Genomic DNA, 12,948 nt, shown 5'->3' on the forward strand with positions numbered 1-12,948 from the left:
GCGCAAGCGCATTAAACTACCGTATATGACAGGGGAAATCAAACTCAAGTTCAGAATCAGGTCAGTTATTTAAACAAAGATAAAATACTTCCACGAAGCTCAGAATATGTGGATTTATGTTCCCGATGTGTAGGAGGGAACAAATTGGTGATGGGCAAAGAGAAAAAAAAGTTCAATCTATTCCTGCTGAAGCGGCTGAAAACATCTGGCCCCAAACTGAGACTAATTGTGCTCTGCTGGATTGCGCAGAGGAAATAAAGAGCTTCCTCTTCCTGTCCTCCCCTCCTGAAAATGATGATCTATGGCTCCGGTGGACGCAGCGCATCACTTTGGGTTGTCTCGGTGGCGACTGGTTTTCAGAGGTAATGATGCTAAATTACACAAGTGGGGATAAAGGAGGCGAGTAAGTCATCCATCAGGGGCCAGTTTATGTGACCTGCCATTAAGGGTATTAATCAAACCCCAGTTCACTCAAACACATAGCTCTCTGTCCCTAACCTTGCTCTCCCTTTCTCCCTTTCTCCCTCTCATTCTCTTACATACACACACTCACATAGATATACACACACACACACACACACACAGACACACACACAGGCACGGACACCCACACACACACAGTTCGCCACGAGCTGCTACAGGGGACATCTCATTCTTTTATCCATGGCGAGTCATTGTGGTGGTGTCAGCTGGTGCTGTCTCTTTTATCACACTGGAAGCTAATGGAAGCAGCAACTGCAGGAGGTGGGGGAGAAGATGCAGGCGCACACACACACACACACAGGGAAAAACACACACAGGGAAATATACACACAGCGAGCCATAAGAGGTTGGGGAGATGTGGCGGGGGGGGGGGGGGGGGGGGGGGCACGCCAGGCCCCGGGGGGGGGCTGTGTGGTGGTGGTGATGTTTTTATCAGCTTGTGTTTCTGACACTCCACAAACCACAAGGAAATGCTTCAGACGCTTTTCTCTCTCGCTCCCGTTTGATGTTTTATTTTATGTTTTTTTCCTGCTGCTGTGTTTACTTCCTATTTTTTGTCTATTTCCCCCAACCCCCATGGTGGAGTTAGGCTCGTTGTCATCGTCATCCAAAACAGCCGGGGAAAGGTGTTGTTTAATTCTGCACGTCCCACCCGGGCCTCGTTGGGAATAAACAAATACAAATAAATCCAGCTATACAACGCTAAGGATCCCCCCCCCCCCCCTCCACCTAATCCCTGCGTGTAGTTTCATTGTTCTCACATTTTTCTTCATATCCGATACTTCATGGACAACAACAGGGTTTATTTGAAAGAGAGGAGATAATAGCCAATTACTGCGGCGGGATCCAGAGCGGGATCCAGAGCGCCATACATCGTGCGATAGGATCGTTGACCTAATTTTCCACGTGTCGGAAAAAAAGCACACAGGGCAGTTACTTTAAACACACATGCTATCAGGGACATATGCCAGGCTTGTATTGTATTTATATTTTCTATAACTCTTTATTTTTTCAGTCTTTTTCTGTTTGTATAACATAACAATCGTGCTTTATCATGTGACACCATTTAGATACATATCATGTTTATATGTTTTACATTAGGCAGTGAGACAGTTAAAAATATACAAAACAATATTGTTTTACTAGACATAGTTTTTCTATTTTTAATATAGTCGTCAATATCTTCATTGTCATCGTCATCTCGTATACTTCTGTAAGATATGTGCTTTAGCTTCTGTGATCAAAATATTATTGCAGAAAACAGCAACTCCATTTTTTCAACATTTAGACAATAACTTCCAATGTATTACAGACATTCACAGTTACATGTTTTACACAGTACAGTTTTACAACAAAGTTCCAGAGAAAACTGTGGTAGAGTAACTTTATACAAAATTCACAGGACATGAACTGTAGCCATTTCACATTGTTTTTTTATCGCTCAGTAGTTTTGCTTTTCTAAGGTAAACGTGTTCTGCTCGACCAGATGCCTTTCACAGTAGCTGCCAGAGAAGCAAACTAACATTGTCCTAACACACCATGGCAAAACGTCTGGGGAATTTAAAGCTTTGTGCTTTTTTTCACTAGTAAAGCAAAGACAACATAAACCCGAAACAGAAAACAGACCACCTGCTTACTGGCCTGCACTTATACACCTACATATGTATTGCTGAATACATACTGATCAAACTCTAACTGATCATTACACGTAAAAAAGAAAAGAAAGATGACGACTGTACTTCGACACAGAGTTGGTCCAGGTTTTTGTGCTCGCGTAAGAAAGTGGTATTTTGTAGCCGTGCCCAGTCGTGTAAACAGACTGTGGCCTGGTTGGAAATTGGTGAATTGGCTTAAGGCCGTCTCTGTTCTTTCTTCTTCTTCTTCTTCTTCTTCTTTTTTTTTTGTTTGCCAGGAGACATTTCAGATTTTTACTGATGTTCCTGAGGAATGCATGCAGAACGTAAACAGGATTGACTGTCAGCATTAAGGGATAGTCCATGTTTGTAAATCACTTCTCTAACCCTGTGCTTTTATAGATATATATCTTTTTTTTTTTGTGTACTTCTTTGTACCCTGTGCTTTGCCAACCGAACACTAAACGGCATCGTTTTTGCTTTTGTCTGCCTATTGGTTTTGGTCCTCCATCACAACACGTATAGTATAAAACATCCTAAAAATAATTCTAAAAATGCTTTGATCACATAAAAGTTTTCTCTCTCTTTTTTTTTTTTTACTGAAAAAAGGAAGGAAAAAAATAACAGTCTCTCTCTCACGCACAAAATCTTTTTTCGACGAATACTGGATTTCTCCAGAGGCTCCTAATCACGAACTTCTTATCGGCATTGTGCTAACTCTGAGTACCCCCCCCCCCCCCGCTCGCCTCGTGGCCTGTAGTTTACCTCACAGAGTGCAACGTTTGGAAAAGAGACACAACTGTGTGAGGTCTAGTAAACATCCACAAGAAAATTGACGCCACCAAATATTTGCATTCGTCAATGATGTCAATTTTGTTTCACTACTTCATCTACTATATTCACACGGTATTTACTTGATTCATGAAGATATTCAACAAATTTCTAATCTATATCTCTGTTTTTTTTCTTTTCTCACAGTATTACACAGTATTTTTAAATATTCTTTTTTCATTTTTTTTAACTCAGATTTATGGTTGTGTTTGTGACTAACAGTCTTTGATATTGTTTTTCAGAAATGCAAACCAACAGTAAGACATAATTGGCTTGGCTTTACAAATGCAGAAAAATTAAACATGGTTTGAAAATCTGTTTCGATTACATGTTGCCCCTGGAGGTAGATGAATCAATTAAAATCTTGGAAGTCCTTTGTAATGTTCTCTTTTGTCTACATGCTCCATGAGGGTTTCTCTGTTGTCTACACGTTGGCCTCGGCATTGGTCAGGTTGATGGTTGGGCTCGTTGGGTTCGGGGGGATAACGGGCTCCGTTGGGTTGACTGGGTTGGGTGGTGGGATGGTTGGACTAACAGTTGTGGTGGTGATGGTTGTGGTGATGGTGGGGTTCACTGGACTGGCCGTAGTGGCGGTGGTTGTGGTCGGACTAGCTGCCGGGTTCACAGGGCTCGTGGCGACGGCTGGAACAGCCGGGGGAGGAGCCGGGTTAGCCGGGGTCACGGGACTGGTTGTGCTGACTGGAGCTGGACTGGTGGGGCTGGCGGCGTTGGCGGGGGCCGGGTTGGCAGGGCTAGCCGGTGTGGCTGGATTGGTGGGACTGGATGGGTCAGCGGTGTTGGTTTCCACTAGCTGCTCGGGTCCATTCTCCAGAGGTCGCCTGACGACGGCAGGAGGCCTAAGCATTATCCGAAGTCGCTTGGGGAGAAGCACAACACGTGTGAATTACACCAGAAAAGAGATTTGAAATCTGACAACACACGTGAGCAGAACCTGTGCTGCTCACTCAACAGACCCGACACCCAGCTCACCCCTTACCTCTTTGTAAGTGCCCTTGAGTCCGAGATACATATAGACCATGTAGCCTGGTATGAGCAGCATGGAGGACAACGCCATGAGCCAGCCCACTCCCTGACCCCAGAGTGGGAACACGTACTCTCCCATCGTGAGAGGAACCATCTGTATGGCACTGAACAGGAACACCCCCTGTGGGAGACATGAGACGCGTTATGCATCGTGACACCACTGACCACAGGCAGCGCTGTCTCAGCCTGACGTGGCTGCAGGCGGCTGATATTGACTTTATTTATCGTTTCATTTTACATGTCGTGACTTTGCGTGTACTGTTGTGTTAGTTCAGAGTACTCACGCCGACAATGAGAGGGGTGAACACGACCCAGCACATCTTCCACCATATACACGGCTTGTAGCCAATCATCTCCTGGATGTTGTCGTAGAACTTGTCCACACCTGCGAGACAAATGAATCCATGATCGAAATATTCATATCCAATTTATTTCAATTTGCTGCTGGTCCGCCATGCGTGGCGATGAGGACACGGGTGCTCATGACCTTGAGGCTGAACGGCGTCTGAAGCCTCACAGAGATATCTGGAAAGGTGTGGCGCTTTCAAACCCTCATGTTTACCCCCAAGTTTTCACATTTACATATAATTATTTTTCTTTCTAATAATGATTATTTTGCGGATACACACCATAGCACCAGGATATGGAGATGCATTCAAAGAAGACCAAGAACAGCAGACACATTCCACTGGCAGAGTAGTAGTCAAACAGTTTGAACACATAGAGTCCCCCCTGGTCACAGAAAAATAAACAAGTGTTATAAGGAACATGCAGACACAACATACTCCCGTCATGTAAATTCAAAAGATCAATATTTAAATTGGCTCTTGCCCGCATCTACACATCCATGAATTTTATAATCACACATCTTTCAATTGTGCCGCCTTCAGTCAGTGGTGCAGCCAGAGAGCTGCCCTGCTCTACCTGTGTGATGTTTGACAGTCCGATCACATACGACACCAGACAGACGCAGGCGATGAAGATCTCTCGTCGACCCCTCAGAACTGTGGGGAACTCGTCCACCAGAGCGGTGATGAAGCCTTCAACAGTGCAGAACTGAAGGGAGGAATCACAGAGAAAGCATCAGGGCAGAACTGTGGATAAGAGCGCTGGATTCCCCTTTTCAACAGAAACACGTTTTTGCGAGTAAAGCATATTTAATTATGAGCAGGTTGAGGTGTGTGCATATCCTGCTGAATGCAGTCTCTACCAGAGAAGCTGTATTTAAGTGATTCTAATGAGAAATGACTAAATTGCAGTGTGTTGACCAAACAGCAAAACTGTTGTTGCTATGACACAGGGTATTAATTATAAACCTATAAATAGCATCATAATTACTGTTTTTTTATTTTGAAGTGCAGCTGGTCATAGCCAGGGACATGAATATATATTTCTTCCTCTGTGGCCTCATTCAAACCCACATAAAGAGACACAGGCAGTGAGACCTGCAGGGCACACCGAGGTGATAAAGTAGCATTAAAAAGACCTGACAGCTGATGTCAAAGCTCAGCTATATCTGTCCACAAGGAGCAAATTGCATGCTTATCATGCAGGGAGCAGGGGGGGGAGCTGCATGATATGTACCTGCATTTTAAATATTTAGGTCAGCCCATGAGCAGATCATCTCCAAGCCCCTTACCTGGCTGTCTATCCCCAGCATGAGCAGCATGGAGAAGAACAGAATGGCCCAGAGAGGAGACACCGGCAACTGGGTTACAGCCTCCGGGTAGGCCAGGAAAGCTAAACCAGGGCCTGGATAGTGAAAAGAAATGAATCATGTTTATTCTCTCAGCGATCTGCTTCTCACGTCGAGGAACTAATGACAGCGCACCTTTATTTCTGTGCAGAATTACAGAAAGGGGGCATAAACGCGATCTGCGGTTACCTGAAGCTGCTACGTCGGCGATGTCTCTCTTTGTCACGTGGGCCATGAAGCCCACGATGGAGAAGATGACAAGGCCAGCAAACATGCTGGTGCACGAGTTGATGCAGCACACAATGATCGAGTCTCTGGGGAGAGGAAATATAAAACAGGCCTGTCGTCAAAGATTTAAGTTGACTCGTATGTTTGTGTCAGTGTTGACTTCTCCCTGAGAACGGGCCACACAGGAGACACCGAGATCTGAAGCAGAAGCTGTCAGATGTGCAATTTATCCCTTTTGATCACACTTATGTTCGGCGAAAAGCAATTTGTATTGTTTACGACAGACATAAACTGGTTTCATTTAGGAGCTCATATCAAATAATAAAAATCTCATATGTCTTTAATGGCTGTAGATCCATTGGATACAGGCGCAGAGAATGAATGTTATTTTACGCAACTGATTGTTTACGTGACCTAGAACCACGGGGCTACCGGAGAAAATGCTAAGGCTTTGCAATATAAGTCGCGTTTCTCTCCCTAGGGTGCACACTAGAGAAACAGCTTTCCCCTTAATATTGTTATTAAATTCATGCCTCACATTCATAAGACCCTTTAAGGGCTCTTAAAATACTCCTCTTGAATAATGTCTTCATATAATATTGTAAAAATCCTCTCTAGATACTCCGATTTACACTCATACATTAGATTGAACAGCGTTCTCTGTCTCTGGTTATCAGCTGTGGATTAATAATCACCAGTCTTACCTGTAAACATTATTATTGAAAGGGTTATAACTGCCCAGAGCTATAAGGGACCCCAATCCCAATCCATAGGAGAAAAAGATCTGGGTAGCCGCATCTAGCCATACCTGCCGAAAGACAACAAGCATTTAGCAGCATGAGGCCACGCCGCACTCGCAGGCAGGCAGCATGTAGGTATGATTCATATAATAACATGTCATTACCCCAGACTCTTTGAGTTTCTCAAAGTTAGGGGTGATGTAGAACAGAATCCCATCGGAGGCTCCAGGTAGAGTCACGCCACGGCAGAAGAGAATGAACAGCATGAAGTAGGGATACGTGGCGGAGAAGTAAACCACCTATAAAATGGGAGACGGTTATCAGCAGGGTGACACCATGACATCTTAAGGAGAAATGTGATGCACACACAGGTTATTTTCACAAGATGAACTCTTCCAGACAGAATAAGAACAGATGAAGAGACCAAATGTTTAGCCGAATAAATCCCTACAGCTCCCTCTGTCTCTGTGCATTGATGGCATTGTTCATGCAATCTGTGAGCCAAATGTGCAGGGGGGGGGTGGGGGTGTGGGGTGTGTTTTGTGACCAAGACAAATTTGTATTCGCCATGGTCACGTGATGCGATAGACTTTTGAAAATGTGGCACCGCAAGGGAGGGAAACCGCTCCAAGTGGAGGGAGAGGAACAAACCAGATTGTAGCGTATGGTTTGTTGCTCCTCCTATCGTGGATCCACACTCGGCACAGACTCCGTGTCGGGAGGATTGGAATTAGTGGAGCCACCGTGAGGCAGAGCGGGATTAGTGACGCGCGGGCGTTTGATGTCTCTTCTCTTATTTAAGAAATCAATCTGGACAATGTTGACGGCAATCCGAAATGATTGATGAGGCGATAATAGATTGATTAATATTGCATAGCTGTCACATGAGAGATCCTCATTGGGAATCTACGGTGGCCCTGAGAGCTCAACTTGCTGCAACTGAAGAGAACCTAGGCAAGTAGACAAAACCCGAGCAAAGTAAGAAAAACATCTTCATCAATTTGACAACACAACACAACACATTACAGGAACACGCTGCAATGACAGAAAAACGACAACGGATGTGTTTCCAGGGGACACCTGGAAGTGATGGACACGTCCGGTTGTTGTTGCTGCTGCAGTTTGGAGTAGTTACATGGTTTATTTTAACATTGTGATCCCATTATTCAGATATTATTGCAGATGTCTAAAGTTAACCGATCAAATTCAAAAATACGAAATACAACAAAATACACACAATTAAACAATCGGACAGGTCCATCACTTTTGGTTGTCCCATGGAAACACCTCTGTTGTGTTGTGCGTAATGTGTTGTGTTGTCAAATTGACAAAGCTGTTTTCTCACTTTGCTTGTGTTTTGTCTACGTGCGTGTGTTTACTTGAGTCGCAGTGGGTTGGGCTCTCTGGGCCACCGTAGGGAGTCGGTGAGGGCTTGAACCTCCAACGCAGGCCTCTTACCTTCCCTGTCCAGCCAACCCCTTTCCAGATGCAGAAGTACACAAGGACCCAGGCGATGGCCAGGGTAATGGCCAGTGGCGCTCGGATCGTGCCTGGTTTTTCCAAACCATCGGTCAATTGATGAACGTTGCGCCTACAAGTCAGAGCGACCAACAATGAGTCTTTTATACACAAGAGGGGGTTGGGGGGGGGGGGTGGGGGGGTGGGGGATAAGCATGAAGCAGGGGAGGGGGTCTCTTATGTATCTCAGGGACGCATGCAGGATAAAGCTCTGCTGTTGTAAAAGCAGGAGAAAAACAGTAAATATCTTACTCCCAAAACTCCACCACTGAACTGGTGAGGTTGGCGGTGTCTCCAATGGAGTAGTTTGTGTAACATTTCTCTGTGTTCCATGAATTGCCACATGAGCTCCATGGAAGGTCCTGAGAAACAAAAATGACATTTTCTCCTATTTACCACGACACAGTTAGGGATTTTAAAAGGTCCTACAGGCTGCAGCTCTTAATCACAGAACAGCCTTGACCCTATGCTGGTTTCTTTATATGAATCTCTTGAGTACTCTGCATGATACTTACAAAAGTGAAGGAGTTGTACAGGTAGTAAATGGCCCAAGAAATGATTACAATGTAGTAAATATTAAGCCAGAAGGACAGGACAGCTGCTGCAAGGCCCACACCTATCATACAGAAATGGATTAGGCAGTGTAGTAAAACTGGCAGTGGGAGTGTGTGTAAACGTGGCCTTCATGAGTCCATGAAATTAACATAATAGATTTGTTTTTAATATATATATGCCAGGGATGAATAAACATGTTTTACCTTTAAACATAGGAGCCAGCTTCCACACGCCAAGGCCTCCAATTGAGGTGTACTGGCCAAGGGAGCATTCCAGTAGAAACAAGGGGACCCCAGCAAATATGAGGGTCAAAAAATAAGGAATCAAGAAGGCTCCTGGGTGGAGAGAAGTACATCGAGTTATGTGTTGAAAACAAACATGGATGAAAACTACACTGATGCATTCACCAGCAACACAACGTGAGTAAACAACTGCTGCAGAAGGAGCATTGATTCAGTCTCTACGTGCATCATTTTTTTTGTTTTGGGGAATTAGCTGTGAGAAAATATTGTTTACCTCCACCGTTCTTTCCACACAGATAGGGAAATCTCCACACGTTGCCCAGTCCAATTGCATAACCCACACACGACAGGAGGAAATCAAATCTCCCCCCCCATGTCTCTCTGTCTGGCAACACCTTTGGAGGCTTTTCGGGTTTCACCTCCAGGGACTTGGGTTTGTCGTTGATCGTGGCCACCTCGTTCAGCTCGGTGACTTGTCCGTCCGCCTTGGTGCCGTTCGTCGCCATGTCTCTGGGTTTGGCGAAGGTCCTGGCAGTCGGACGGGAGAATTCAGCACCGGACCACGCAGACAGCAGCTTCGCGGTTTTCAGACCTAACCTCTGGACCGAATGTCTGCGGATGAAGCCTGTGCGCGCACGGCTCGTCAGTCGCCGTTAACCTGGAAATCGTGAATAGAGCAATTGGTCGGTTTTTCTCAGGAGACGCTGCAAATGTGGTCACATTCTTTGCTCCACATACATGTGCAGGGACAATAAAAACAATATTGATTCGAATTGGTTCGAATATATCATTATTATTCAATTTACTTTAAAATAGATATAATGCATTTTATCAACGTTTTTTCATTTTTTTAAAACGTCTCATGAACATTTGGCTGCCTGACAATTTTGTATATATTCACATCAGACCAAAAACCATCGATGGCAAAGTCCTGCTGGACTTGCTCCCAGTACCTGAGACAGATTACGCGCAAATTAAACCAGGATCCGCGCACACATGATCCTCCCAGTCAAAGTCTGCAGTTAAATACACCAAAACAGATACATGCATAAAATGAGAAATTACCATCACTGACATCATCGAAAACAGGAAAAAAACTTTAAGACAAATCGCAGGATCCAGAACGTGCACTTGAAGCGCGAGACGCACCGCGGCAACAGCAGAGAGCCTGTGAGATTTCAGCCCCGCGGAGTCCAGCAGTTACCACCTGCAGATTCCCAGTTCATCCACATTCAGAAATGAAACACAGACTGGTCTCAAACTAACTGGATCACAAAACGCACAGTGGAGACAAAGGGATGTCCAATGCGTAAAGGCTTTACGCATCGGGCTGCACAAATATAGCCACGCAATTCTGCTCGATTAGCTGAGAAGGCAAGCGCGTTATCAAACGCACGAGAATGACTGTCCACATTTGCAGCGACCAATAGAGCAGCGAACGGTAATCAATCCCGCGTTTAATTGGCTATAGGGTGTCGGTGCAAAGCTCATCACGCAGACCCCCAGCAACATATTGACAGTCTCATTCACAGTTTAATCACACACACGCACACACACTGTCGCTGAATAAACTGAATTAAATAAATAGGAAAAAAGAATCGTGCATTTACCAGACTCATTTGTTTGAAGGTTCAAACGTGCACGCACACAGACGCACACAGACGCACAGGCACAGACAGACGAAGCAAGATTTCAGCAGCCAGTTTACTCACAGTGATTCTGTGATCCGCTCCGCCGAGGATGCGCTGCCTGCCACAAATCTCGAAACGAGGTATCCGCAGATTCCTCCCGTGGACGAAGTTGTAAACTCCCAATATGTCTTGCAACATAAAAAGATTTTACTTCCATTAAAAGACTTAAAGGGACCATGCAGCGTTAGAGGTGTCCAAGCGGGAGCTGTCCAGCGGGGAGCAGTGCTGAAGACCAGGAGGAGGAGGAAGAGGAGGAGGTGGAGGAGGAGGAGGAGGAGGCTGAATCAACACGGGCAGCAGCCGCTTCGCCTTGTGCGACTGTCTAACATCAACAACCAGAGCCCCAACTCCCATCCACACAGCCTCAATGTCATCTCAAAGTCGTCCCCCTCCTCCTCCTCATCCTCTTCCTCCCGCTCCTCCATAGGCTGCACTCAACGCGCACTTGGACGCGTGATTGTTTTTTAACATTTCAAATTGTTTTAACACTTTTCTAATAAAAGCAAATAATCTGATACACATATATATTGTTTTATTCCTCTATGGTACCACCCACAAGTTCTTTAGATAAACTGACTGGAAATAAAAGTAGTGGATGGTTGTTCATTTTAAAATAACTCTTTTCATGTTGTGTTCAATCACATTCAGAGTGGAACTGCTTGGAATTGTGATGTCTCTTTCTTCCTCTTCTTCTTCCTCTTCCTCTTGTTCTTCTTCCCCTGCTGCTGCTGCCCTTCCATCCACCCATCACCACCCCCACCCCTAAACAGAAATAACACCCCCTCCCTCCCCCGGCCACCACTAATAAATGTATTGTCGAGGTACAATGTGAAAAAAAAAAAAAAAAAACGTATGGAGGGGGAATATAAGGCAGCATTATCGCGCGTTATTTGGAAGGCGCACGAGGCCAACGCGCACGCAGTCAGCGGCTGTCTGCAAATCTGGCAAGTTGTGATAAAGGGAGCCCGTCAATAAAGGGAGGGAACACTGGGGCTGGTTGTCTTACTCTGCTGCCTGGAGCCGTCCAAAGCCTCCGAGGAGAATATAAACTCGTGGACTGGAAACCGTGTTCACAGGAAATTAAGAAAGTGGAGGAAAAACGTTTAAGAGAGAGATAGAGAAAGAGAGAGAGAGAGAGAGAGAGAGAGAGAGAGAGAGAGAGAGAGAGAGAGAGAGGGAGAGAGGGGGAAAAAGGGACTGAGGAAGACGTGGATTTGTATTCCCTTCTTCAATTTGTTTACTCTAAAGAAGCCATGTGGAAAGTGACAGAGAAGAAATCCCCTCTTTAAGGAGCAGTGCGTCTTTTTTCCAAGTTGGCACGGTAAGTGATTCCCAGCAGCTATAAATAGGCCCACTTGTTGGATTTACACTTCAATATTTAGACTTCCAGTTTCTCCCCGGCTCAGCTGTTTTTCCCTGTGATGTCTCGGCTCCTCTCACCAACTTCACTGGAGGCTTTGAAGTTTCTCTCCATGCTTGTAGTTCAAACTCCACGTGCGCTGCTGTCATCCTGCTCGCCATCACAACATGTGCATGGACAGTGTTTCTGTAATGGCACTGAGTGGAGGTGCATTGGGAATGGGGGGGGGGGTTGCCTGCACTGACTTTGGTGTGAACTGCTGGAAATCGAGACGCTCTGGCAGGGAGATCAGGAGCATTCAGACTCCAGTGTGAGTATCACAGGCTGAGAGGGCACCAGATGGCGAACCAATGAGGGGTGAACTAACCTACTAAATGATACCACATGAAACGCAGCATTTAAAATCCCATCTGGGCCGTCGTCCCCACGGACACGGCGTGTGAAACGCGACACATATTTACACACCTGCTGATGGAGCACACAGGCATGTCCAATAGGCTGGTGACATGTGTGCTCCGCCAGCTGACCCCTGAACCCCCGCAGCTTGGCTTTGAATCAGCTCGCTGCCCCCTTCCCCTCGCCAGCAGCCCTCGCTCGCTTCATTTTTCAGCAGCGGGTTTGTGTTTGGCTTCTTGTGAGGGCTGCACGTGCTCCATTAGGCTGGGAGCACGTGTCTTTTGGAGTGAGTGTGAGTATATGATGGAGGCTCGGGTCGCCCCTCTTTACCGGCCCATTAGCTTCACTATCATCTCAATAGTGGGGAGGTTTTTGCAGGAGGACGCAGCTCACTTGACCCTGACAGGTTCACCGTTGGGTCCCCAGCACGTTTTCATGATTATATGGACCCTTTTGTGGTTATTTGATTCAAAGATGTGACTGCATGGCCATCAAAGTGTTTCTTTAAATATAGTTTCATGTCAACAAAA

At 45.6% G+C, this 12,948-nt stretch overlaps 1 protein-coding gene across 2 annotated transcripts; it reads right to left on the minus strand.

The window, feature by feature from the left end:
* Positions 1–1,701: 1,701 nt before the first annotated feature.
* On the minus strand, positions 1,702–10,986 carry slc6a1a (solute carrier family 6 member 1a). Of its 2 annotated transcripts, none has more exons than XM_062392662.1 (15): positions 10,684–10,986; positions 9,246–9,629; positions 8,933–9,064; positions 8,690–8,790; positions 8,427–8,536; positions 8,115–8,247; positions 6,821–6,955; positions 6,621–6,724; positions 5,878–6,002; positions 5,632–5,744; positions 4,917–5,048; positions 4,622–4,724; positions 4,277–4,377; positions 3,946–4,113; positions 1,702–3,825 (listed from the first exon to the last, which is right to left on the minus strand). In XM_062392662.1, exons 2-15 carry the CDS (start codon positions 9,475–9,477, stop codon positions 3,373–3,375), a joined length of 2,142 nt encoding a protein of 713 aa, XP_062248646.1. In that variant the 5' UTR covers positions 9,478–9,629; positions 10,684–10,986; the 3' UTR covers positions 1,702–3,372. The 2 variants fall into 2 exon arrangements, with proteins under 2 accessions (XP_062248646.1, XP_062248647.1); XM_062392663.1 differs by lacking the exon at positions 10,684–10,986 and adding an exon at positions 10,037–10,239.
* Positions 10,987–12,948: the final 1,962 nt, after the last annotated feature.

Source organism: Platichthys flesus, chromosome 7 (assembly GCF_949316205.1).
Source record: "Platichthys flesus chromosome 7, fPlaFle2.1, whole genome shotgun sequence".
In the NCBI taxonomy this organism is placed as follows: Eukaryota; Metazoa; Chordata; class Actinopteri; order Pleuronectiformes; family Pleuronectidae; genus Platichthys; species Platichthys flesus.

Coding starts and splice junctions, on each gene's coding strand:
- slc6a1a (XM_062392662.1), bottom strand. CDS start 9,477: ATGGCGACGAACGGCACCAAGGCGGACGGACAAGTCACCGAGCTGAAC. Junction 8,248..8,426: donor TCAGTGGTGGAGTTTTGGGA/GTAAGATATTTA, acceptor TCTGACTTGTAG/GCGCAACGTTCATCAATTGA. Junction 4,114..4,276: donor TCACCCCTCTCATTGTCGGC/GTGAGTACTCTG, acceptor TGTCTCCCACAG/GGGGTGTTCCTGTTCAGTGC.